The sequence below is a fragment of the Anabas testudineus genome, chromosome 6, assembly GCF_900324465.2.
Source record: "Anabas testudineus chromosome 6, fAnaTes1.2, whole genome shotgun sequence".
Classification (NCBI taxonomy): Eukaryota; Metazoa; Chordata; class Actinopteri; order Anabantiformes; family Anabantidae; genus Anabas; species Anabas testudineus.
In genome coordinates this window covers 23,395,360-23,421,640 of record NC_046615.1, presented here as the reverse complement: position 1 = coordinate 23,421,640, position 26,281 = coordinate 23,395,360, and the positions used below count along the sequence as shown (strand labels likewise).

Sequence of the window (26,281 nt, the reverse complement as noted above, 5' to 3'; positions counted from 1 at the left end):
CTTGCCACTCTATGTGTAAACAGCTACTGTTACATAACATACTTAACATGTGTCATGTAACTTAATTTAGAATTAAATAGATCTCCAAGCTGTTTAGTTAATTAAAAGATGATGGTGCCATTAAATCTCTAATTCATAATTCGTGAGCGCTTTCTGTCAAGATAAGGAAAAGAACATTTAAATTAAATAATCAAACGTATTTTTCATGACACACAATAGCGTAAGAGACATTTACATTATCTTTACTTTGGTCTCTTAAGGGGGAAATACAGTTGCTTTAAATTTTAATGGGACTGTATGCTGTGCATATTCCACTTTTATTTTAATGAAAGATCTAAGGAACTTAATGCCCATAATTAATGGCTTCTGTTCCCTAATGAACAGGAAGCAAAATTGAAATAAATGACCTTTGAATTCAGAGGATTATTAATAGATGGTCACACATCAAAAATCTTTTGTTCGTCCTTGTAAACTTCTACTATTTGAATGCTTTGTTGTGAACTCTCAGACTCTGGTCTGACTGCAGCTCGTGCTGCTTTTTATGTGCCACAGTTCAAACTCCTACAGAACAGGGTCATAGTTGACCTTGACTCAAAGGCCAACAGAGTCAGAGCCTTCACTCTAAATGTGCAAGACTAGTTGTGTAGTCTGGTAATAAGAGCCAAATCTTGCATTTTGGGTATGAAACTTCTATCTCGCTGTTTTTGACTGATTAAGGACACGACTTCATTCACTGTAAATTCAGCTGTTGTTCTGTAAATACTCGTGTGACTGAGCACAGAAATGCTAAGTCAACTGGGGACAGGTTGTTATTACTAAAAGTAAATGGCAAAAAATTAAAGGTACCCAGTGGAGCTTTTAACCACTATTAGTGCTATAGTGCAACACTTTCAGGAGTGGCTCTCAGGATTTTGAGAGCACACAGGAGGATGCTCGTGTTTGATTGACTGGGTCATGATAAACGGTCTTGCTGATCATTTCACGTTATTCTATTCATCAACAGGTGGCAGCAATGTGCCAAGAAGCTGCTCTGTGCCAGCAAAACGCAGGGAAACAGACAAACGTGTGGAAGTAAATGGGGATGTAAACAATAATGGTTTTAAACCTTCTGTAAAATCTGTATAAATGTGTAAATGTTTTATCTGCAAGGAAAATTTCCTCTCAACATTAACACTGTAAAGAGAAACTGGTTTGTGTCATTGTGGATAAAAGTTTGGTATTAATCAGTTAAAGTTATAGTTACTGTCGGCACTGAGAAATAAAATCAATGTAATGTCCCCAAAAAAGACATCAGCAACATGTGCTCGTGTAAGTCCCCCGGTTACCTGCTTGGCGATGGCCCAAAACCTCTTTTCCAGCAAATCCAAGGACATCTGCACCCCGATAGCTAAAAATAGAAAAAACACACACATTCACACAGTATTAAGACAGACGCAGGACAAAATGGACTCTGCAGAGGCAACAATGAACAGTTAGTTGTGTTTGTAGACGAAAGAAGGGCGACAGGAAATCAATTTGACCCTGGGTTCACCTCTGTTGTGTCCTGACGCTAATGAAGGGATGTAAACACTGATGAGGCTGATGGTGTGTGTGCTCCCTGCGGGCCGGGTAATGACACGTCCCTCAGTAATGCACCGTAGCAGCTTTATTACGCTGAGCATCAGAGCAGAGTACGCAGCCTACATTAAAGAGCTTGGTGCAGAGTGAAGAGTTGAGACTGGATTGATGATCTGTGTGAAGTCAGGTGCTAGAGGCATCCAATAATGTTTTACCAGCACTCATTACCATCCCAACTAAACAGGATCCAGGATGCTAAACCTTTCTTAAATCTTTAATTTACTGTCTACCAGTTACAAACATAGTAATAGTCTGACTATTTGTGTAGGACATACTTAAAGTTAGTAAATGACAGGTTTTCTGAACTGTCACTAAGTTGAAATGGTTAACATCCAATGATGAGACCAGATCTCCAGACCCGAACACGTTGACTTAGTGATGACCTATCACTACATCACAAACTGAAGGTATCATCTAACTGGGTTGTGGGGTGCCAGGAATGGAAAACTGAGGTTTTATAATAAGACGAAGGACTGGACTGCACACTTTCTATCAGGTTCAATATTGTCTGTAGGTGGATTTGTGTCTAAAAGAACTGTTAAATGTTAAATGATTTAACTCTCTAAGTGCATTAGCTAACTTTGTGAGTTTCTTCATTTTAGTTTAATGAAAATAGTCTTTTATACTGGAAAGAGCAGCAGGTATGAGATGAAAGAGATGAAACTTTAACTTGGACCCATTAATTCTTCAATTCTGGCACTAAGCAACACAGCAAGATGATATTCTCAGTATCTGATGTAGCCTGAAGTGAATGTATTTGCCTCCAGTTGATGCTGTGATGTAATCATGTTGGTCTCCTTGTTAACTCATCAAGGCTCTGCAATCTTAGTGAGCAGACAGCTGGTAAAACCACGAATCACATCCAAACAGGGTGAAGCTGCTTCTAGCTTCAATGCTGCACACAGATGGTACCAACATCCTGATGAGTGTAAATGTGCTTCAACTGCAGCTCCACTGTAATGCAACTTGAAAAGCTTTTTTCCTGACTTTGATTGATTAGTTTACTCTGTTCCATGTAGGGTAATGTACAATTATCTGCACAGTTTATTGTCCTATTACAGCTTGAGTCCTTTTGAATCGCTTAGTGAACATTTAAGTGGTTTTCTAATTAGATTTTTAAGTCTTTCTCAAGTTATCAACAATAACAAGTTTTACTTTAAAATGTTGGACAATAGAGAAATATTTTTTATAACTAAGATCCTGCAGTTCTCCTTTTACTTCTTTAAGACAGTTCACCATGTTTGTTTACAGTACATGTCGTGTTTGATTTGATTTTGTTTTTTTGCTTTTTTAAATGTTCCAATATGTTTCTTTAGTGGGTCCTAACAAAGCTAACATCAGCTTTATAATAAGCCGTGCTAATTACTTCACTAGCTACAGTGGTCGAGGCAGATGGCCGCCCACTCTGATCCTGGTTCTGCTGCAGGTTTCTTCCTCTAAAGGGAGTTTATCCTCTCCACTGTCTCCTGGTGCTGCTCAGTGGGGTTGTTGGGTTTTCTATATAATTCTTTATACTGTTATATTTTGTAAGGTCTTAAACCTTAAACATTGTAAAGTGCCTTGAGACGACCTCTGTTTGGCGCTTTATAAATAAAATTGAATTGAGTTGAAATACGTACATTATTATGGAGGCATTACAGGATCAGTTGGTTTCTATCACATGATCACCACAATCAGAGCAACAAAAACTCCATCTGCCTGCTGAGATACAAACATCTAGTTGGAACCGGTGGACCTGCCACAGCGACATTAAGGGACCAGCGAGGCTCGTTTCACCTCAGAGAAACATAATATCTGCCTTTTTGTCACTTCACTAATGAAAACTCTTCATCACAGAGGCAGCTGGGCTGCAGCCACATACACACAAACACACACACAGATGAGTGATATGAGGAGACATGTCGAGGTGCTTGTTGTGCACTGGTAGTATTGGGAAAGCAGAGCAGCTGTAAAAGCTTTTATTTCTGGTCATAGCTTGTTACTGAGCTTCCAGTTATTGAGCAGTTCCCTGGCGGCAGATCTCTCTGATGCTGCAGTACAACAAAACACTGCTGTCTGGTCAGATTATGTAGGAAAGTAGAATAGGCGTGACCGAGCCAAGGATTTTAACTACAAAACACTGAATCAACGTTTTGAACAAAGACTGACATTAAATTCAAATGACTAATTATTAATGAACTGGCTTCACAAATAATCTATTATATTATTATATATATTCATTTCTCTAAAATGTTTTTAAACTTCTGCATTTAACAGTGAATAAATAACTCAAAGGATCCAACCGGATTAGTGGTCAGAGTAAAGAATAAGCAGTCGTAATAATCTTATCGTCAGTGGGAAATCTGCATTTCAGTAAAAAGGATGATGCATTGGGAGTGTGGTCAGTGGGCCAGTTCTGTCCTGGGCTGTCCACTGGACTTTGTGGAGGAGGTGGGTGAGTGGAGGATGTTGGCCAAGCTGACTTCCATCATGGACAACACCTCTCATGCACTGAATCAGAGAGTGGAAGCTCTGTGCAGCTTCATCAGTGGACGACTGATCCACCCTCAGTGTAAAAAGGAGCGGCACCACAGATCATTCATTTCCACCACAGTTAGACTGTACAACTCAACAGTCTAACAAACTCTACACATACAAGTTAATTATTAATCTGTCTCATCTCAGTAGTTTGTTTTGTTTTATACATATAATGTATATCTTGGTCTTGTAAATAACTGTGAATTTGTAATATGTTTAATTTTTGCACATTTCTATTTTCATTCTTTTGCACCTCACTATTGGTAGGCTATAGCTGTCGCAACAATTGAATTTCCCCACTGTGGGATCCATAAAGATTTGTCTAATCTTATCAACTTCTGGCTGTATATGTATGACAGATTTAAGTAAAGCTTGAGGCAGTTTTTGCAGGATATCTTGGTGACGACATCTCACATTTAATTAGTGCAGAATCAGAAAATCCCGAAACACTGTGGCAACGGCAGAGACACCATTCACCTTACTGCAAAGTCAGTGGCCAATGAAAATGATACTGATAATATAAAAGTTATTCCATGTTTAAGAGTTCAGAACATGAAGTTAAGTGCTGGCCTTGGAGACGGAGAAGATGTTTCTGTTTGCATAGAGAAGAGCGACACAGCCGGAGTTTCATTTTAAACTGAGACACCTCCTCAAGCTCAGAGTGAAGCAGGAGTGTTGTTAAAGAGCTCAGAAAAATGTGACACTGCATTTGTGACAAGGGAGAGTTGTGACCTTTGCGTCCTCAAACCTCTAAAGGCATCAGTCTTTTTCATTCCTTTAAAATAGCCTCTTTGCAGACTCAGTGGTCTGCAGCTTTGCAGTTTCATTTCTGTTCTTTTTTTTCTCCTTTCCTGTCAGCAGTGTCCTTATCGCCGCCCTTCAGCACTGCAGCTGCACCGTTTCTGCTACAGTCTGCAAGGACGAGTCCACGTCTGGACAAACCCCACCCAACACCTTTTTCCTGCTTAACAATCCAAAATCATTCACAAATGTTCTCCGGACACGTTTCCTTCTATGGAATTTTTCTCAACTGTGCATAAAGAGCTAATGATTCAGCAACGGTGCTTTTTATTTTACCATTGCCCCAACTTCGCCTGTTTGTTATAACTGCATATCGAGTTTTGAGAACATTAACATTTTATGATCCAAATTAAAACGATTTTTTATTCTCTGTTCATCTCAGTCATTGTTTCCGGATGCTGCTACAAATTTGCTTCAACCAATTAATTTCACTGGAGTGAATATATTTTCATCAAATTAATTTTCTATGGCGTTTTTTAAGGATTTAAGGACAACAAAGCACCTACAAAGACCGTGTGAGATTAGAACATTGATTGAACTGATGAAGTCACATTATAGTTAGTCTAACATAGGAAGTAGTGCAATTCATTTTTTTAATAACACTGTTAATATCTAGGTTTTATATCTTGAAGCTAATTCAACAGTATTTTCTTCAAGTTCTCTTAAGAAAAGAAACAGAGAAATATCAGATCTATCAAATTTTCATCTGGGAAATTTCTTACATCCAGCTCACTCAGATTCCTTCATAGCGTTCTTCATATTTCAAATTCACAAGAATCACTGAGTTCAAGTTGACATCTGCACCAATCTTGAAGGAATTCCCCCCAAGCGATCCTTAGATATCCGGCCCTGGCTATCGCCACCAAGGACGCATAATAACAGCTAATAGGAGCTTTGCACAAGAGCATAAGTAGTGAGTTGTAGGAGCAAAAACTGTGAAAAAGCTCGACTTATTAAATCAATGAATTTAAATAGAAACATTTAGAAAATTAAATACACTGGAAAAAACTGTTAAAGTAAGAACAATATTAAAGTAAATCAATAACAGTAATGGTTGTCGAGGATGAAATCATGTTGAGGATTACTGAGGATGTCCTGTTTGTCTGCAGTCACATGTTGTGCTGGTAAATATTTGTCCCTCTGTTCATTGAATCTGGTTTTTACTTTCATCTACTTTCCTGAGACAGAGGATTAAAGGATAAGACTGCCGACATCCTGTGTATGTTGTATTGACAACTAATCTCACAAAAAGCCAAAAACCACCACTGAATGTCTTCCATAACGAGTGCTGTGCCTGTGTATTCAAACCCTGATATGTCTTATTCCTCTGATCCACAGAGGCCCATCACTGATCCACACTGCTGCACTGGGCGACACGTTTGGATTCATCTACCACTGGAAACTGTCCCAAAGAAACGTTTGCATAAATTATTTATCATTTCTCAAAACGGAAACTATATCCTTGTGTGTTTTTAAAGATTTACGTGGACCTGGAGCTGAGACCCACAGAACAAATGGGGAAGTCAGGCAGTATTAAGACTAATAACCTGGTCTTGGGATTTGTCTTTGCTCCCCTTATCCTTCCCTTGACCATGACTAGTCTCACAGTCTCTGCTGCTGAAAAACACCCCCACAACATGACGCTGCCTGGTTTCCTCTAGAAAAAACGAGAGCTGAGGCCAAACTGTTTCATCTTGGTGTTATCAGACCAGAGAATCTTGTTCCTTGTTACTTTCATCTGTTGATGGTTGTTCTTCTGGAACTTTGTCCCATCTCCACACAGATTCTCTGGAGTTTTGCAAGCTGCAGTAGTAGAATTATACCACCAGGTGGTAGTACATACAGTTAGATATGTGTATTACAGGTTTTACATGTAGCCTGTAATAATCCCTCTCATACATCATTTTTCTAAATCAAATTTTCTTTATCTGAATAAACAAATAACAAGTTACAGTTTCTCTCTCCATCCATTCAGAGCTCAGTTTGCAGCTGCAACACACGCGGCTGTTGCTATTTCTGTCAAACTGCTTTAAAGCACATTACACAGTCAGGTCAACACAGAGAGGACAAGCGCTCCTGCACATACACCAAACACCTCTAGCAGCAGCTCACTGGTGGCATGTGGCCTCTCTCTCTCTCCCTCTCTCTCTCTCTCTTGCTCTAATGTGCACACAAAGGCTCGCTCGCCCTCATTCGGCGAGCTGGGTGCGTGTTGGATGGAGCTCTGACACAATCAGATGCAGCTGACAGAGAGGCGATGTGGATACAGAGGAGGATGATTATGGTGGTGAACGGCATTTGAGCTTTTACAAAACTCCAGTTCAGCTTTTGGTTTCTGGTTTAAAGCTGCTTTTAAGAGAGATTCGATTTGAAACGAGGAATCTGGGGTTTTAAGTTGAGACCGACTCAGAGATTCAGATTCTGGTTTTAAAGCTGAATCTGGATTCTGGCTTTTTATTCTGAATGCTGCAGATGAAGGAGGAGAGGAACAGTTTCTCTGCTCTTTCTCTCTGTTTGGCGACCGAAGCAGCAGAGCAGATGGTGAGCGGTGTGTCTGTGTGTAGATACTCTGTGTACAGTAACGTGCATGTGCCTTTGAAAGTGGAAAAGATTGTGTGTTTTTGTCTGTGCATGTGCTCTGTATAGCCACAAGTAGGTGGACATGCCTGCTAACAGACTTAGTGTGGTTTGGCTTTTCCATGTTTGAGTCCCTTAAATCAAACACAGGAAAATATACATGCTGCCACAGTTTTCATCATTTAATTCCATCAATCAGGGGGAGCAGGTTGGCCACTACACGCAGGGTCAGCAGTTCGAGCTCCTCCTGTTTATGCTGTTGCCTCTTTGGACAAAACAATGAACCCCACATTGCCCCAGTGCCTGGAATAGCAGCTACACTGTCATCGGTGCCCGTCCACAGGGGCCCACAGTTTTTTTACACTGTTTTTTCTGCAAAAATTCACAAAATATGTGACAAAAAATATTTTTAAAAGGTGCCGTTTTGTCCAAACACCAGTACAAAACTTAAAATTTTAAATTACATTATTCACATTATTAGAGACAATAACCTTAAAGTCTCCATGACAGTGGAGGCCATCAGAGCAGCAGAATTTAGGACACGTCTATGAGTGGATTGATCAGAAGCTCACACATTACATAGTGCAGTAATATTTGGATGTCAACATACTCTTGGCCATGTAGTCCACGTCTGTGTGCACAGCGAGTCTAAAAGCATGTGGGAGTGAGTATGTGTGTTTTGTTGTGCAGTCAGTGCTCAGTGTTTACGCTCGTCCTGCCTCACTGTGGATGCTCAGTGTGTTTGTGCTCTCTGCCTTTTGGACCAAGCGCTCTGCTGTCTCCTTCTCAGACTGGAGAAAAAGCGGAGCTATGGTGACTGAAGGGGCTGCCTGTCAGAGACTATTAAGCAGCTAGCAGGGCACCACGTCAGAGAAGCGGAGCGATGCACTGCTGATGAAACAGGAACATCATGTCTACAGGACTTCAGTGACAGAATCCAAACAGCAGAGCTTTTAATTAATAATCCACTCATTTTAGACAGAAGATCAGTGGTTTCGCTGCTTTTTTAACTGAAGAAGTGAACATAAGGCATGACTACAGCAGATTTGTTATTAAAATGTTAAAACACAGCTGAAAGTTTCTAAGCAGCTGATGTCAAATCTCAAAGTTGGAGTTAAAGACCATCTCCACCCTTTTCAGACCCGTGAGCGATATGTTCAGTTAGCCAAATTATCTCTAGTTTTGAGCACAATTCAAAACAACGTCGTTAAGATTAGAAGGAAATGCGTTAAACAAAACCATTGTAAAGTAAAGAAATTTTTTTTCATTTCTGTGGAAAAATTTGGGGGTTTTCCAATTATTTTCAAATTGGCAGCAGATTTCTGCAGCAGCAGCATCGAGAGGTGATTAGAGGAAGTGCAGCTTAAAGCACTGACATTTGTCTGTGGCATTAACCAACCACTGATAATCAAACCACATCAGCAAGGTCTAAAACATGTCAGCCCCGACAAGCAGCTGACAGATACTGTGCTTTAATAGCTCTAAACACACAATGTGTCAGATTGAGCAGCAAGGAAATCATGAGCTGAGCAGAGTTGTTCTGTATCTGTTCTGTATGTGCAGCCCACTGGTTATGAGGTAAACGGTTAACACAGGAGGTATGTGCATTATTTACTGTTGGTCCCGTGAATTAGTTGTAAATTAATGCCTCGTTAAAACAGCAGATGTGTGATGATGACAGAGCAGCAAAAACGGAAGAGAGAGCGAGCAGTTTGGTGGTGGTGGGTGGAGTTCTTCAGGACCAGTCCTTCCGACACCATCTGGACTCCCGAACAGGCGTCTGTCTCACTCAGGGATTGAAACACAGGTTTAATCTGTGAACCACTGCTGCTGTGCAGGCGACATCTAATCTGGCTGATGGTGCATTTGACAAACTGTTTCCACTGTTTGCTCCCAAAACCTCCCTAAAAATCATCTAGTGGAAGAACTGAGGACAGGTTTCTCATCGCTCGCCATGTATTTTCCTGTTGTTGATGTTGGAGGTGTACATGGCAGGTGATTAGTAGAACTGACTACTGAACGTATTCCTGTTGGGTAATGAAAGGTATCTCTAGAACAAGATGAAAACTACCAAAACTAAATGCGTATTCGGACCCTATAAACCTGAACATGCTTTGCTGACCTGCACACAAACGATAGCACATTCTGAGATGTTGACATGGCTTTTTGCATTTGCAACGTTCAGAACACACACACTCTCTGTTGTGTATGTTGCTTTCTAAAACACGTTTTGCGCTGATGACTTTAAAAGACAAACTATAATAGTAGATAAAGTCAACCTTGTTAACCCACCAACATTAAGTCTAAAATCTGAAATGCCATAAAATTCAAACCAAAGCTAACTCTACAGTAGGAATGAGACACAAGTCAATACAGCTTCTTTTTTTTTTTTATTTTTGGAAAATGGTATAAAGCTAGTGGGTAAGGTTTGACTTTAGGTGGATCTGACGTTGTCGCCCTACACCCAGCAGCCTCAATGCTCTCAGTGGTGTCTTTAAAGTCACAAGTCCAAAGAAAGAGAAGCCAAGTATGGCAGAGTGGAGGGCATGCTCCAAGAGACGAGTGAATGAAGAGAGATGATGAATAGCAGAAAAGGAGCCAGGAGCAACTTCAGCTCTTGATAAACAGAACATGACATACCAACCCCAACATTTGCTTTTGGTTTTGTCTTCCGCTTGAAGCTGTACGCTGGAGTGTGGAGTGTTTCGAAGGTGCAATGTTAAAAAGTAAAAGGCTTAAGTTGCAGAAGACTGTGTTTTCAGCGCCGCCTGCAGGATTTATTTAAGCCAACATTTCGGTAAATCTTTCCTCCTGTTTCCACAACATGAAACTTGATTCAATGTCCATCTGTTGTTAGAACCATCACACAGATTGTGAGGTCAGGGGTCGGCTTCCCCATGGGATGTTCCAGGGTCTGATAAAGACTTGGTTCATCCTCTTTCAGGCTGCTGCAGCACATGTAGATGTAATGTGACAGATGACTGTGTAGGACAATCCAGTGTTGAATGATCTCAACCCTGACAAGTTTCCTTTGTCCTCTTGCGCATAATTTGTGGATAAACAAAGCTTCAAGATAATCGCAAAAAAATTGCATTTAAGGTTAAAAAACAACTGTATAAATCATGGACACAGACTTTGATATTCAGTGTCATGCTTGATCGTTTAGTAATTGATGTTCCCCACTGTGACAAAGCTGTTGAGGCCCAGATGCATGATGACGGTTTCATGTTGGTATACGTTCCTTTTTTCATCATATTCTTCTTCAATTAAAGTTTCATCAGTGAATAAATTACTTTTCCAGTAGAGTTGTGGAGTGTAAAGGTAGGTCAGCAGCAGGTCTTGTCCCTGTATCTATGGACCATGATTCCTGATTCCATTAGATGTTCCTCTGGGCTTCTTGTTCAACCCCTTGATCCATTGGGTTGTGCATATAGTCTGTGTTTGCTAAGCGCCCAGTTCCAGAGACCAGCTACAGAACTAAATCCCCTCTGACTGTGGACTGATGAATATCTAAACTCTTTCAAACTCTCTACTTGGTTATTCTTCATTCATCAACATTTTTAGTAGCTCTAACCCACGCATATAATTACATTTTATTGAGCCTCCAGATTTTCTCCTGATGCCCCTCAGCTTGTGTTAAAGTCTTTAGACACGTTTTCTAACCTACACTATTATTACTTCCAACAGTGTTAGTTCATACTAACTCCTCAATACTAACTTTGATAAGTGGATTATATTTAAGATACACAGATGCAGTTCATTCTAAAGAGTTCACCTACTTTTCCTTGCCGCAGTATGTAGAAACACATTTTTGGTGTCTTGATGCTTTGGAGTATAGTATTTGCCTCTCTCCACATGCTCTCCCTTTACTGACCGCTCTACCTGCATTGTAATTTCTCCTGTTTTGTAATGTCAGCTGTAGCCTAAAGGCAGCATCCTGCCTCCCGCAGTCCGCAGCACAATGACTGGCATCTTTGTGCCAACTTAACAAAAGAAAGACCTGCAACAAAAGAAAGACCTTGAAGCGCTGTTTCTCTGGCTACAGACAGATGATGGAGTGACAGCCCTTTTCTTTTTCCGCAGCTTTATCTCCCTTGCACACTTCCCTCTGCATATCTGAGTGACCAGAACTGCCAGAGATAAAGGAATGGAAGATGATCCACTAAAAAGTTAACAAATCATCAGTTTTCTTCATTCTATGTGTAAAACAATGTGAATGTTGAACAGTAGCTGTAGGGTACAGGAATTGTGAGTGGGCGTTAGAAGATAGAAGTTGGCATCGACTTTTCCTCCGGTGTTGGTGTTGCTGGATAAAAACACAGGATTATTATTCCTCTTCTTTATGAAGCTGCTTGTTTGCTCTCTCTGAGCAAGAAATAAGGAAAAGGAATGGGGATAAGAGAAATGCTGAGTATTACAGTGTAACTCAGGCATATAATGCTAATAATACAGATCAGCTCTGCCAAAGACTAAGCTTTTGATGTTTTTTAATCTGTATATGACATACTCTACTTAATACTGCATCATGAATTACAGGCTTTGTGGCAGGAGCTGACAGGTTTGAGAAACAGGCTTGTTAAAGGAGAATCCCAACATTTCAGTAAGAAAAATCCAATTCTTGATGTTTAAATTTTGTCTGACAAACTGAAGCTAGAAACGTTATTATTAGTATTAGTATTTAAAATACTCAAGACCTGCCAACTGTAAAATATACTACGTTTACTGGTCACACTTCTCAAAAGAAACTAATTTAAGGGACCATTTATCAGCTCAATGACAGACATAAATCTACATTTACAGATTAGTATAATAATTAGTTTTAGGCTTCAAATATTCAATCTTAATATTACAAATGAACACATGAGGCTGATGGATAGAGGAATATTTGGACCCATTTGCTATTCAAAACTAAGAACAAACCTAATGCATTCTAGCCTGAATAATACATAGCTGATGGATGTAACATAAACACATATTACTGTTAAACCTTTCACCTGGATTTCTATGCCAATTTCAATGGGGAAAGTGAAGCTATAACAACCAGTACTTTCTAAAATGCATATTCTGTAATTGTTCTGGTTTTCAGGATCTACTCCACAGCTGGATGTGGGTGTGAACCGGTGGGGAGTGAGGACAGCCGCACGCCAGCCTGAAGCTGTGTTGGAGTTTATGTGACAGACATGACGAACCTGGACCAGTATGGACGAACTCACTTAAAGAGTCTGGGTGAGGCTGGACAGGCACTTCATCTTCATACTGCAGGAATTTAATCAGTATATCTGTCCACTGCTGGTATGTACAGTGTTTCTCACTGGGACAGTAACATCTATAGCTCTGCTATTTTCCTCCACCTAGTAATAATCTACCACAGTGAAGAGTTAAACAAGCAGAGAATTGTTTTCACTAATGTTTAGCTTTGCTGTCATTTCTTTAGTGAGCACGACAACAGAAGAAGTTCAGGTTTACAGACCATCAGACATGAATCTCCAGGCTAGAATCACTGCCTTGTGGTTGTTCATTTCACTGCCATCACTGTAAGATGACCACGGGTATAAATGTCCTCGTAAACTTATGCCCTTTAAATGCTTTTGTCTTTATCATGGTCTTTTTCCACAGCCTGTGCAGGCCTGTCCAGTCTGGTGATGGGTCTACTGGGACTGCTGGGTTCGGTCCATGGCTGTCCTGGTGTCTGCACCTGCTACAGTAACACCACTGACTGTTCTGCTGTTGGCCTCCTCTCTCTGACACCCATCCTGGCTATGCTAGACCAGGACTCTCTGACCCTCCGTCTATCCCACAACAACATCTCCTCTCTGGGCAAGATGGAGCTGTCCAACCTAAGCAGGCTGGAGCTGCTGGATCTTTCCCAGAATCACTTTTACACCCTACAGCCTGGAGCTTTCTTAGGCCTGACTGGCCTGCGCTGGCTCAACCTCTCTGCTAACTACCTCGGGGTACGCCCAGTGGCATCTGAGCCCAACAACAGCACAGAGGCCATCCAGGGCTTGAATGGCAGTAAAGACACCATTGGCTTGAGCAAGGAAGTTTTTAAGGGGCTGTGGCGGCTGCAAGGGCTGGACTTATCCTCCAACGGCCTCCTGTGGCTGCCTAAAGGTTTGCTGGATGGGCTTCAGAGACTCGCCTGGCTGTCCCTTGCCAGCAACCACCTCGTTGCCCTGGACAGAGTCACCTTCGAGCCCCTGGTGGAGCTCCAACAGCTCCAGCTGGCAGGAAACCCCTGGGAGTGCGACTGCAAGCTAAGGGACTTCAAGCACTGGATAGAGTGGTTGATTTACAGGGGTGAGCAGTGCTGTTAGCAGACCTCTCTAATACTCTGAAGTTGATAGTTGTGGCAGTTGGCTTAGAGTGGTAGACTGTACCGGAACAAATCAGTTTGTATTTTGAGTCTGTACTTCAAAAGCTGTCTAATCGAACTAAATCTCCACTCTACAGGATGAATGTATTCTGAGCAGAGACATCTAAGAATATAATGACTTCCATCTCTCACAATCCTTCCCTGTCTCACCCCATTTCTTTCATCCTCCTTTACTATACTTTATCGTGTCCCTCCCTGCATCCCTCTCTCCTTTTTTGTTTACCCTGTCTTTGTTTTATAGATGGGCAAGTAGATGTGATGCAGTGCAGTCTCCCACGGGATTTGAAGGGCAGAGACATCCGCAGCGTGCCAGTGGAGATGTTCAGCTACTGCCTGCACAATCCGACCAAGGACGGTGCACCAGGTTATGCCACCCGGCCTCCGTGCCCACCTGGTCGGATCAACAGCAATGAAGACTGTGTTCGTCACCGCTATCGGCCCATGAGCGTCAGACGGGCACACGGCACCCAAATTGTTGCAGGTGTTGTTTGTGGCACGGTGTGCGTCATGATGGTGGTCGCAGCAACTTATGGCTGCATCTACGCCTCGCTGATGGCGCGGTACCAGAGGCAGATGAAAAGCCGTGGCCAGCCTCTGATGGCCGAGTCAGGAGCCGAGACTGACGTGGAGGATGGGCAAATGTCGCCGACCTCTCCAGTGAAGTCACCGCCAAAAGAAGCCTGTGGGATTGTGCACGGGTATCGAATCAGCAGCTTCTGACATACGGCGTTTAACTGATTTTAGATCCTGCCGGGATGCCATGGCTGCTACAGCTCCTCAGCTCTCATCACTGATGAGACACCGTGCGGAGAGGGAAACCCTGCAGCTCTGCAACTGTGCTGAAAATATCTGGGCAGGGACTGAGTGTACAGCTAATGGACTGGATTAGATTCAGTGAAACTGGAATGCTGCAGCACTTCTTTTAATATATGGAAGCTCTGTGAATTGTTATTCCCTGCGCTGCATCTCTCAGCCAGCTTTAAACTCCTCTGAAGCTGCTGTTTGGCACTTCTGCACCTTGACGTCCTTTTATCTGTGTTCTCATTACTTCTTTAGAAATATTTTTATTCAAGCCGTCTGTCTTTGCATTTTCTGTTTGTCCAACAAGCACAAGCTCCAAAAGTACAAATGTCTGTGAATCTGTAAAATGTGACATGTTTCCTGTTGTTTGTGGCCCCAAGTTTCTTTCTTCTCTATCAGTTGATTATTTCTTATGTTCTTTACATTCTCACTTTGGGAAATAATTCTTTGTACCTCTGTTGGGTGGATCTCTTATTACATTCTTAAGTTTCTCTGCACACTTTTAGCCCTATCCGAGTCCTGCTGCCGTCAGGTAAAATGCTGCTTTAAGCTTCATCACTGAAATAACCTGCACTCAATCAGATATTAGAGCTGTACTGCCACTTAGAGGGCAAGCTTGGAGCTACAACAGCTTCTATCCAGCACAAACAAACTGAAGCTCAATGACAAATAACAGTTACAGTACAAGATGCAAAATATGAAAATATGTGCCCACATACACTGTAACATCCATGTGTTTTAATTGATTTTGTTCATATCTTCTGTTATAAGCACATAAAAACAGTGTCTCAAATTTAACTCAAAGACTGTTAATCATGCTGAAGATAATAAACTCTATATTTATGTAAACTGTATGTTTTTCTTCTTAAAAACACAATGACGACACAGATTAAGCCTCTGTCCCAAACCAGACGATCCAACAACAGTCCACAAAACACTGCTTGTAAAACGAAGGAGACTCAAACTAAACCACACTGACAAGACAAAACCAAGAAAATTCAACACGATCATATTTTTTTCACATTAGGTGAAAGAAATCTGCTGAAAAATGACATCAGTTATATTTTATACTCTCAAAATGTTTTGTTCTTTTCACATCCTCGCCAGGTCTGTGAAAACCTATTGCCAGAATTTAACTGGCAAATAGGATCATATTTAAATCACAGCAGTGGCATCTGCTGTGTCAGGATGTTTGCATCACATCAGAAATCCTCTAATTACTGAGTTTCTGTGATAGAATTTAGTTGGTTTCTAAATAGCTGAATAAAAACAACTGTGTGGTGAAAGATAACATCGAGGAAATCTCACATCTCTTAGACTCAGTTAGATTCAGCTCGTCATCTGGCTCCCTGACGAACTGCTAATTTTAAGACTGTTACAGTAAATGCAGTTTAATACCTGTTGTACAGTGTTACAGGCCAAAGGATGAAGGTTTGATGGTACTGAACTGAAAACAGCCTCGTGCAGCACAGTCCACTGTCACAGCAGTCACACTTTTAGAGGCACAGAAAGTCTCCTTACAACGGGCGGCGATCTAACCACTACACTACCCAGCCACCAAAACCCATCAAGGACCAGCAAGTCTTGAGATCAGAATCAAAACTACTTTTCATGTTTTATGTGTTCTGTGGGTGGAGCTCACCTCCAGCCATGGCCGTCTTTCCTTCAGATGTCACCGTTACTGCTGTTGACGCTATGACATACTTCACTCCTGGTGAGACAAAAATTATATTAATTTATTTTGATGTTCCTACAAAAAGGCTAAAACAGGTAATAAATGAAGGATGAATAGATGGACAGACATGGACCTTTGTCATTGATGGGGTAGTAGTAGAATTGTCCTGGAGTGTTTTCCGCAGCCAGACGGTACCACAGAGGGAAGTGATCGATGGTGAACAAGTTGTCTTTATCAACCGGAGTCAGGAACTTCCTGTAAAGTGGAAGTTTAACTTAACTAAGCTCAACATTAGTCAGATCCTGAACAGACCAGCTGCAGACTGTTAGTCCATCCAAATGTGTGTCAGACTGAATGAATCAGAAAAACCCATATTATAATGAACCACAGACTCTTTTTGTTGCCCAATTAGTCAGAATCTCCTCTGAGAAAAAGTGAAGCTGACATGTAAACCGAGTCTTACTTTGCCACTCTGGCCTCCACTCCTGCGTATCTCACAACCCTCATGAGACCGGCACGAGTACCGAGGAAAGCCGTCTCAACCCCTGGCTCCACCCTGCAGAGTCCAAACACAAACACGTGTCTGTATCAACTGGTCTGGTTTGTTTTTCAGTACAATTACAGTAAACCCTAAACTATCTTTACGGTTTGAGTGAACATCAGATATCCAAGCTGGATGTGACATGCCTCACCTGTCGTTGAGCATCAGGGCGTTCCAGTAGGCTTCTAGTGGAGCCGTCACCACAGCGTCAAACAAAGTCTGCTGCAGCAACACCTCATCACCTACGAAACAGACAAACACTGAACCAGGACTTCTCCAACATTATGCCTAGGACAGACTTTCATGTTGGTGATGATAATAATACCAATGATATAATAATAATAATACAAATGTATGAACACTTGTAATGTTTGATAAGAGTGAAAAACCTACACTCCAGGTCGGGCTCCTTCCCCAGCAGGTAGCGCACAGCTGCCTGAAGCTGCGTGTATTTTCTGTGAGCAGGGTCGATGTCCGTTTCACAGTAAGTCCTGAGGAATAGAAAACCAGGATAAACAGCTGCCTGGATGATGCAGGGAGTTTAAAATGTTTCCATGGAGAATGTGGGAAAACAAAGTCCGAACTTTGTGTCGTCTTGTGATTTCCATTAAATCTTAAACTGCTGCTGCAGCCTGATGAAGTGTACTGTGTTAAATATCAGGCCATGTTTCAAACTGATGCTTTGTGGTTTCAGACATACCACTCAGAGGCGATGCTGAGGTCTGGGGAGGTGAGGTCATGCAGCCCTGCAGAGGAAGATAAAAAAGACTGAAGAGCTGTGCTGCTGCATCGTGCCCCTGAACCAACTATAGCAGCTGAAGTAGGCAGTTTATTAGGTACACCGCTGTAAAGCTAGCAGGCATGCAGTAAATCCTCGTTCATGAAGGTGTTGAGCATCATTTGAAAAGGTTGAACTTTCTGCATTATTTTGACATTTTTATCTGATTTGATGTGTGCATCACATCAGATGGAACATGAGCAAAGAGAAAAAGTAGCTGAACTGATACATAGGGGATAAAACTGATCAAGTAAAGTTTCTTTAATTTCTTTCAAACACAGATGATACAAAAGGCAGCAGGTTGTGGAACTCATACCTTCCTCCACTGACACGTTTCCCATAAACATCAGTTTTCCATGACCCTTTGTCAGCGCCATGCCGAAGCTGCAGAGACACAGGAAGGACGTGAAACCCCTGAATATTAACCGATAACAAGCTGCCATCTAGTGGACAAATCCCACAGATACAGTCCAGTCCACAGAATACCTTAAGATGAAAATGACCACGTCCCATTTTACAGGTTCTGTATATTCTAGAGAACTTACTACAAATGTTTCTAATAGGAAAGTCCATGAACCAGAAAGTAAACAACTGACATGTAAGCAGTGAACAGGAAACATGTAGTAAGCAAGTAGAAAATAGAAATAGATAAAATAGAAACTTATATTTAACTGTAAACATGAAGTTCATGAAGTCTCTCGTGCTCTCCTGAAACAATTTCATTCATTTTATATCAGTAACTCTTTTCATTTACTTTATATGTTAATGTTAAATTACTGAACAAAACAAGTGAATTTACCTGAAGGGTGTGTCATCAATGTTTGTGTAGAAGTATTCATTGATGAGGTACAGAGGCCGTTTCTATTACAGAGGAGAAAACAGTGAATCAGAGCTTCCTGTGTCTGTGGATTCACTCAGTTCTCAGTGTTCATCTCTAGTTTCTGCTCCACTACACTTTGACTTGGAGCGTGACCAAACTACCGCCCCTGCTGAACTACAGTGTAATAGTTGATTGTGTGCATTTTTTGTACAGCGTACCTACGCCACACACGACCCAAATTTAATCTCAACATTTCCTTTTCCAGTTTTTCTTTAAACACTATCTTTCCTGTCAGTTCTAAAACATTACATTCTCCTGTTCTCCTGCATATTTAACAACGATCTTAAATGTGCTGTTCAAACCCGTCGGTCTCAATCTCTTCCTACAGCAAATGTCCTCGTCCTTTATAGATCTGCTGGAACGTCTCATTTCTCCTACTTTTCTATGAGTGTTGTAGTAGCGTCTTCCTTTTTAGTTTACCTTTCCTTATCTCACTCCCATTCAAAATAAATGGTCACACATGCACACACATGGGTGCATTCCCCTGAGCCTGCATTTTAAATTCCATTGTGTTCTATTTTAACCTGTTTCAACAGTGTCATCCTTTGGTTGTGTCAAAGTCAGAAGAGATTATGAAGTAAAACTTAGATTTGGATTCTTTATGAAAAAATCATTGATGGATTCCTCACCCCTTTATCCACTGATGCTCTGATGTTCAAACTTAAGCTGCCTGTCTCTCCTTTCACCATGGCCGTTCTCAGCTGGAAATAAAAGAATTCAGATTACAAAAGACTTTTTGTCTTTGACCTTTCCTAATTCTGCTTCTGATGTCTGACAAACAATAACGATTCTGTCCTGAAATGGTGTATCTGTGTGTGTTTACCATCTCCTCTGTATCCTCCCACTCCACCTCAGACAGATCGACACTGTTGTAGTTTGGCTTCGGCTTCAGTTTCTTTCCATCTTTATACTGTAGGACAGAGGAGACACTGTTACTGAGTCTGTGTCAGTACTGAAATACTGTACAAGTGTCCTAATAAATACTTAATACCTTTCCCCCTTAATGTACCCTTCAGGACATCTGCTACAGTGTAATACTTTAAATTTAGATCTAGTAAATCAGAGCTGTTGCTGCTGCAGCGCTCTCAAGCTAAATTTGGCTCATGCAGCGATGGAGCAGAGCTTACCAAAGGTCGAAGGTCAGGGTGTGCCAGGATGTACCCGTTGTTATTGATGAGGAAGGCGTAGCCATGAGCTCCGAGCTGCGAAGAAGGATTTTACTGCTGTTTTGTTTCTTGGTCATCATAAAAACAAGGAAATGGATTTAAACAAAAACAAAAACCCTGCACAGTTCAGTGCTCACCATGTATCTGGGGGCCAGCTTCATCACCTCCATCAGTGGGACGTCTGAGCCGACCACACCCAGCAGGATCCCATGGGACAGCTGGAGACAGGGGGGGTCAAGGCTCAGCATTATAACCCAGTCAGCAATAGTACTCAGGTAGGCTGCGGCATTTAAATAATGCTCAAACTGCACAAACACTACCACCACGATACAAGGCAGGACGGGTCCATGTGTTCATGCTGTTTACACTAAACTGAGCATCTAAATATTGCAGCAGAGATCGAGCCTCTTCGACTTAATAAAGATTTTTCCAGTCTTCTATTGTCCAGATTTGAGCCCATGTACATAAGATGAACGTAAACGTCTGATAGATTCGAGCTGACACTGACCGTCTCCTTCTTCTTACTGAAGACTGGCATGGCCACCGAGGTCATCAGCAGCAGACTCTGAGCCTTGGTGGTGAAGAGCTGGGAAACAGGAAAACACAAACATCCGACATGAACGATGAAGCCGAGAAACTAGTTGTAAAGATAAGTGAACATTTGAAATGTCTGCACACTGCATTGCTCTGTGTATGTTTGGATTAAACAGCTCAGAGGGGTAAAGAGCAGGAACATTACACCATGTGGACATTTCTAAAGCTTAATATGTTTTTAACTCTGGGATTAGTTTTAAGCTCATAGTTGCTGTCTGGTGTTCATATATTCCCCATCTACTATATACTGTTTAAATACTCAGTGGTGTTTATGAAGACACAACACCATATGCAACTTCTGCAGTTCTGACTCTGTACTCCAGGTGGCGTTGTAGAAGTGCTGCAGCTGTCTGTGAATTAAAAAGACAAGTTCTCAACCTTTCGGCCTGGACACAGCAGGAAGATCATGAAATAACATGATGGATGCCCAGACCATGTTTCATCCATTAGTATAAAAAATTCATTTCAATATTCACGTGTTAAATGTTTCTCTTTTTGTAAAGCGAGCTCTGTGTTGACATTCAGAACAGCAACAGATCCACTTCACTGACAACTCTCAAACATCTGTCGTCTAATACCTGAGCTGCAAACATGTCTCCACTCAAATTAAGCTTTGCCTGGAAAGTCGAACCATCATTCACTCACTGTTAAAACCATATTTCAGGACTATGAGGGAATCTGGAGCCAAACAGGTTGAGAACCGTCTTATTCTACATGTGATTATTTGTTTTCTACGACTACAACTTCTTCTTCTTTACCTCTTTGGTGTTGGGAAGCTGCCGGAGAAATGGATGGGGGGGCCCGAAGAATCATGATTGAGCAGAGACACGAGGAGGAAGCAGACACACAGATGAAGATGAAGATGACCGATGTACAACATGCAGTGTTTCCCCTACTGTATCATGCATTCTGCAGTTAGTAGTGAGCATAATGGGCCAGTTTCACAAGGTGAATTTATAATCAGGAGGTAACATACAACTTTGCATTAGCAGAGTTTCCAGGGAACCCTACTACACACCCACAAATACACAACCCTAAATAAAAAAGTTGTTAGGATAATGGATGGATGATGGATGGGCCTATATTTCAGCTCATGAAGTATGGTGGATTGTGACACCTTCACCTCCCTGATCTGTGGAGGTTGTTGGTAATCGACTTGTTATGGGTTCATTGTGTAATTAAACACATATAGGAGCAGTACAAGCTAAATAAAAACCTTTCTCATGCCAGTCTGTCCGAACTTTGTTATAATTTAGGAGACTAATAATCAATAACTCATTCAGGTCACTGTTTTTATTTTATGTTGAACTGCTCCTTTAAGCTCACCACAGTGTCCATGTAGGCTTCAGTCCAGATGATGTCATGATCGTGGTTGATGACCATCGGCCGGCTGAGCACGTGCAGATACTCCATGACGTTCTCCTGCACGTCGGCCAGTGTGGAGATGTGTGTGTAGTAACCTGACAAACACACACACACACACACACACACACACACACACACACACACACATAAACATATATCAACATATGTATGAACAAAACCACGGATAAACACACACACACTCAGACTGCTGACCTTTGTTGTTGCAGGCGATCCACTTTGTGTTTTGAGCGAAGGTCATCTCTCTGCCGATCAGGTAGGTGAAGACTCGCACCTAAACAGAGAAACACATCAGTTCAGAGCTGACTTCATGTGGATCACATCTGTTTTTCATAATGTGTGAGTTATCTTTGTTTTGCAGTTTGATTCCACTCTGCAGATGTGTTGGTGAAGGCTGCATGTTGTTTTGCTGCAGGATGTTAAGAGGACGCTTTACACTCACTGACACTGACTTTGTGGATGTGGGTGAATGTCTGATTAAGCACATCGCTGACCAGCCAGTCTATGTTTCATTAAATGATTTAAATCTCTGCTTTGTCAGCATTTATTCAAACAAAATTATTTCATAAAGTTGAACTGTGACGTTATCATTTCAGCATGAAATGACCTGAACGGCTGCAGGTTCTAAGGTTTGACCATTAAAGTTGTGCGTTGTCATTAACTTAGTCTAAAGGGGATGGTCGTAGTCTTCAGGACACAAACATGCAGCCTCATAAATATTCTACTAATATTCTGGGTTCCTCTAGTTTTTTGGAAGGGAACAGACTTTTGATCGATGACAGTTTGACTTCCTCGGTCCTTGTCCTCACCCTGCGCTCAGGCCAGTTGAACTCCTCAAACACAGACTCAAAGTCCTCCATGGCTCCATCTGTGATCAGCATGATGGCCTGGTTACACATGCTGCCCTGACCGTTCGCTCTCACCTACACACACAAACACACACAGAGAACATTTTACCACCTTCTATGTTGACATCTCCTTCATCAGTCACTTTGGCATCATCTCTTCAGGAGACACGCTTCTAAAAAAGGAGCTTATGTGTTGCTAGAATAGATTTTAGCAGAGGATATGATTAATCCATATCTAATCTTGTCTTATCTTTGCATTCATAAACCATATGTTCCTGTGCAAACATGACAGTGGTACGAACATTGTTTTCCAGTGTACTTGAGGTGTACGTGCTCTTATTAAACATGAGAAATGTAATCTGATCCTGGAGGGCTGAGACACAAACCTCATTGAGGATTTTGAAAGATTCCTTCAGCGCGTTCTTGATCTTCGCTTCTCCTTTTACGTGCAGGTCCTCCACCAACACCTTAAAGTGCTGAGACAAAGAGACAATCACACAGTATGTTATCTATTTAGTCAGGTTTCATCTACGTGCATAGTTTCAGATTTATTTGCAGTTTTTAGATCTAGTGCTGAACTGAAAAGTCATTAAAACACCACACATAGGTTGTTGTCTCAACACTGGAGACTGGATTGAACACACCACTGTTTACTAACCCTAAACCTACCTAACCTACCCATTACCACAACAAGCCCAACTCAGCCCACCTAACTCAGTCAGGCAGCGCACACCACCAAGGTCAGAGTTTGCACATTTATCTAGACTCCACGTTCACCGTGTGGGCATTCGATGACGCTGCATTGTTGTGACCCAGCTTCAACCCATGCTTATACATCATGACATTGATGACAACAGAAATCCCAAATGGTCCAGTTAATTAAATCCACCATCCTCCACAAATCAGTGACATTAAAAATGATCCTTCCCTTCAGCTTAACAAGTGTCCTCACTTTGAACCCATGAAATTTGAGCTAGTCCTGATATGCACAAACATACACAAGCAGTCCCAGGCTGACTTTCTGATGTCGCTCCAAGAAGTAGGCCAAGAGCTTGATCTGATGATGACGCTAAGAGTATTCCTGTGTCTGTGTTTGTGTGAGTGTAATGGCTGCTAAGACACCTCCTCAGCTCTTTAAGCCTCCGTGAAGCAGATAATGGTCTTACCTCTCTGTTATCCAAGTCGGCCTGGACCAGAGTCCCTCTGAAGCACGGCTCCACATATCGAACATAGTCAGTGTACTGCAGACAGGAAGAGACACATGGAGAGAGAAGCAGGTTCATGAGAAAACAGGAGCCACTGCTTCAAATCCCTGAAGCTCAGTGTATGTCAGTGTGATTTAATTAATCTACAGACAGCTGTTGAATCTTTCTATTCACTGTATCTAACACAGGCCTTTTTTAAAGTATATGTCGGTGTGTCTTACAGCGATGACGTTGACAAAGTCGTTCTCTCCCAGTGTGTCCAGGATGGTGTTGATGGTGTGTTTGGCGATGGTCATCTTCAGCCCCTTCATGCTGCCGCTGATGTCTACCATGATAATGATGTCCTTCGGAGACGTGGCTGCCTGGATGTACCTGCACACAGGACGAACGAACACACTAAAAGTCAGATTTTAGTACAACATTTATTTACATGTCAGTTTAGAGTTTAACAGTAACCAGAGTGTAGGTCATCTGTGTTCTGAATGAAATGGAGTAGAACATCAAGACTTCTTAAGTTGTTTTCTGGCCTTAAAACCTTATTGAACTGTATACATTCACTTCTAAACATATATTAGGTAAATTTTACACACATTTTGCTCTGTCCCCTTTATATTAGTTTTTAACATATCAAAATACTAAGATAAATGTTTATTATATGTGACACAAAAAGCAATGAGAGACGCCTTAGACACAGTCGGTCTCTAATTTATCATGCTGTCCTTTCATCCATTCCAAGGAAAATCAAGACAACTTCACACATCCACCAGGAAGGCACAGTTAATGACCCGCTTTAATGATAGCTGTGAATATTACTGCTGCTCACACACCCCAGTGTGTATCCCCACATACTGTCCACCTAATGAGGCCATTGAAACCACACTTAGAAAAAAACTGAGGTCCTTAACAGAGTAAAATGTGAAGCATTAGGTGTCATTCACTTCACTGTCTACTAATGCAAACACACCTTTAACAAACTCTCTCAAGTTTCAGTTTCCATATCCCAGGAGATGCATGCAGCTCAGCTGCAGTATTGCAGCGAGATGAGACGTTCAGGGACAAATGCAGCTCTATGGTATCATTTAGAAAGGCATGAACAGTCACATATGGTGCCATGTGGGCCGAAGTGACCCAGCTAAGGAGCAGTTAATCGTCTTTATCAAAGGATCAGGGCTGGAGCTGGACGCTGCTCAGCCAGCACACAGCCAGTGGTCACAGCCTCAGACTGACTGAAACTCTCCATTACACCGGGACTGTAAAAGTCTCGCTTCACCTTGTGTGTTGTACTATTGTTGACTACCTTTTAACAGACATTAAGCTTCTAGTTCCTTTGGTTCCTGAACATTATGTTTTTATGTTTTCCTGCTGCTTGTGAGCAGAAACTTTTATTAACTGGCTAAACTTCGCAAACCTACTGTCTCAGTGTTCACAGCTGAACAGATAAGATCTATATCAGTAAACAAACACATTCAGTAGGTTTTATCATTCAGACTCATCTGAAACCTACACAACCTCTATTTAAATCCAAGTCTTGAGAACAGCATTGGCTGGTTGTTCTACGCTACAGAAAGTATTAAAAGCACATCGTAAATAATGTTCATACTAATATGACTGTTACTGTTTGTGACAGATGCATCTGTTGGATCAATGCTTCACACCCAAGATCCACAAATGCTAACATTAGCTTACTCAGCAACAACAACATAATAACTAATAACCTGAACTGGATGCCGCTCATAACAATTCAATGCTACCAATAATACTTTTCAGCTGTCTGTGTGTGTGTGTGTGTGTATGTGTGTGTGTGTGTGTGTTCACATACTGTATCAGTCTACTGGACACTGCACTAGAAATGTTATGGTGTTATAAATTAAAAAAAGTTACTTTGGTACAATACACTTTGTTTTAAATAAGCTAAACTAGTTTTTAATGTGAAGATTTGTTTATGGAGCAAACTCACCAGTTTCTGTTCCTGCAGTCGAAAGCTGCCACACCATTGGAGTCTGGAGTCCATTTAATACCTGACAGAGAACAGCTGTCAGTTCACAGCCCATGAACCTCTGCTGACAACATAGAAACTATACAGTGGATAAATTATTCAGATGTTTTACCTTCTGTAATTCTGTAATTATAGTCAGGTAGAGGTTTTGGTTGGAAACTGTACTTTAAAATAAAGTACAGTCACTTACAGGACAAAACAGACTTCAAACTGCCACCATATTATTATTAATTATTACTATTTAAACTTTTGTGTCGCTGGACAGTACATTTAATTCTCCACTTAGGGTAAAATATATCTCACAGTTTTTTTAGGTAACTGTGAATATAATATTGTTTTGTTATTTATATAATATTTAAAAACTTCAGAAGGGTGCTGCCAGAGGTTCACACGCCACTACAAACTTTAGTCACATGGTGGCAGCAATGAGCAAACTGTGGTTATTCTGCCAAGAGTACACTAGAGTATTTAGTGTTTAGTTGATGGGACCACTTTCCTTGTGTTCATGACAAAGCGTGACTACTAC

General features: G+C 41.4%; 2 protein-coding genes across 2 annotated transcripts in view; one reads left to right on the top strand and one right to left on the bottom strand.

Moving 5' to 3' along the window:
• The window catches only part of LOC113165754 (voltage-dependent calcium channel subunit alpha-2/delta-4-like), a 49,988-nt gene that overhangs the window by 12,084 nt on the left and 11,623 nt on the right, over positions 1-26,281 (bottom strand). Inside the window, exons 7-28 of the mRNA XM_026365461.1 lie at positions 25,717-25,777; positions 23,981-24,131; positions 23,721-23,795; positions 22,941-23,030; positions 22,516-22,629; positions 21,902-21,980; positions 21,650-21,783; positions 21,082-21,099; positions 20,238-20,315; positions 19,867-19,947; positions 19,691-19,765; positions 19,387-19,473; positions 19,193-19,264; positions 18,483-18,544; positions 18,000-18,067; positions 17,606-17,651; positions 17,299-17,396; positions 17,057-17,147; positions 16,828-16,920; positions 16,498-16,619; positions 16,332-16,400; positions 1,326-1,387 (exon numbers count right to left, since the gene is read on the bottom strand). Coding sequence (XP_026221246.1) covers positions 1,326-1,387; positions 16,332-16,400; positions 16,498-16,619; positions 16,828-16,920; positions 17,057-17,147; positions 17,299-17,396; positions 17,606-17,651; positions 18,000-18,067; positions 18,483-18,544; positions 19,193-19,264; positions 19,387-19,473; positions 19,691-19,765; positions 19,867-19,947; positions 20,238-20,315; positions 21,082-21,099; positions 21,650-21,783; positions 21,902-21,980; positions 22,516-22,629; positions 22,941-23,030; positions 23,721-23,795; positions 23,981-24,131; positions 25,717-25,777 — 1,826 coding nt within the window. The remainder of the gene's footprint in view (positions 1-1,325; positions 1,388-16,331; positions 16,401-16,497; positions 16,620-16,827; positions 16,921-17,056; positions 17,148-17,298; positions 17,397-17,605; positions 17,652-17,999; positions 18,068-18,482; positions 18,545-19,192; positions 19,265-19,386; positions 19,474-19,690; positions 19,766-19,866; positions 19,948-20,237; positions 20,316-21,081; positions 21,100-21,649; positions 21,784-21,901; positions 21,981-22,515; positions 22,630-22,940; positions 23,031-23,720; positions 23,796-23,980; positions 24,132-25,716; positions 25,778-26,281) is intronic.
• LOC113165916 (leucine-rich repeat and transmembrane domain-containing protein 2-like) lies at positions 11,655-15,395 on the top strand. Its single transcript, XM_026365722.1, has 4 exons — positions 11,655-11,681; positions 12,599-12,738; positions 13,129-13,812; positions 14,130-15,395. The coding sequence occupies exons 2-4, from the start codon at positions 12,693-12,695 to the stop codon at positions 14,606-14,608; spliced, it is 1,209 nt and encodes a 402-aa protein (XP_026221507.1). The 5' UTR covers positions 11,655-11,681; positions 12,599-12,692; the 3' UTR covers positions 14,609-15,395.

Bases quoted from the DNA above. Each gene is read 5' to 3' on its own strand.
- LOC113165916 (XM_026365722.1), top strand. From the start codon at position 12,693: ATGACGAACCTGGACCAGTATGGACGAACTCACTTAAAGAGTCTGG. The intron at 12,739-13,128 runs GTGAGGCTGGAC...CTTTTTCCACAG, and splicing joins AACTCACTTAAAGAGTCTGG to CCTGTGCAGGCCTGTCCAGT. The intron at 13,813-14,129 runs GTGAGCAGTGCT...TTTGTTTTATAG, and splicing joins AGAGTGGTTGATTTACAGGG to ATGGGCAAGTAGATGTGATG.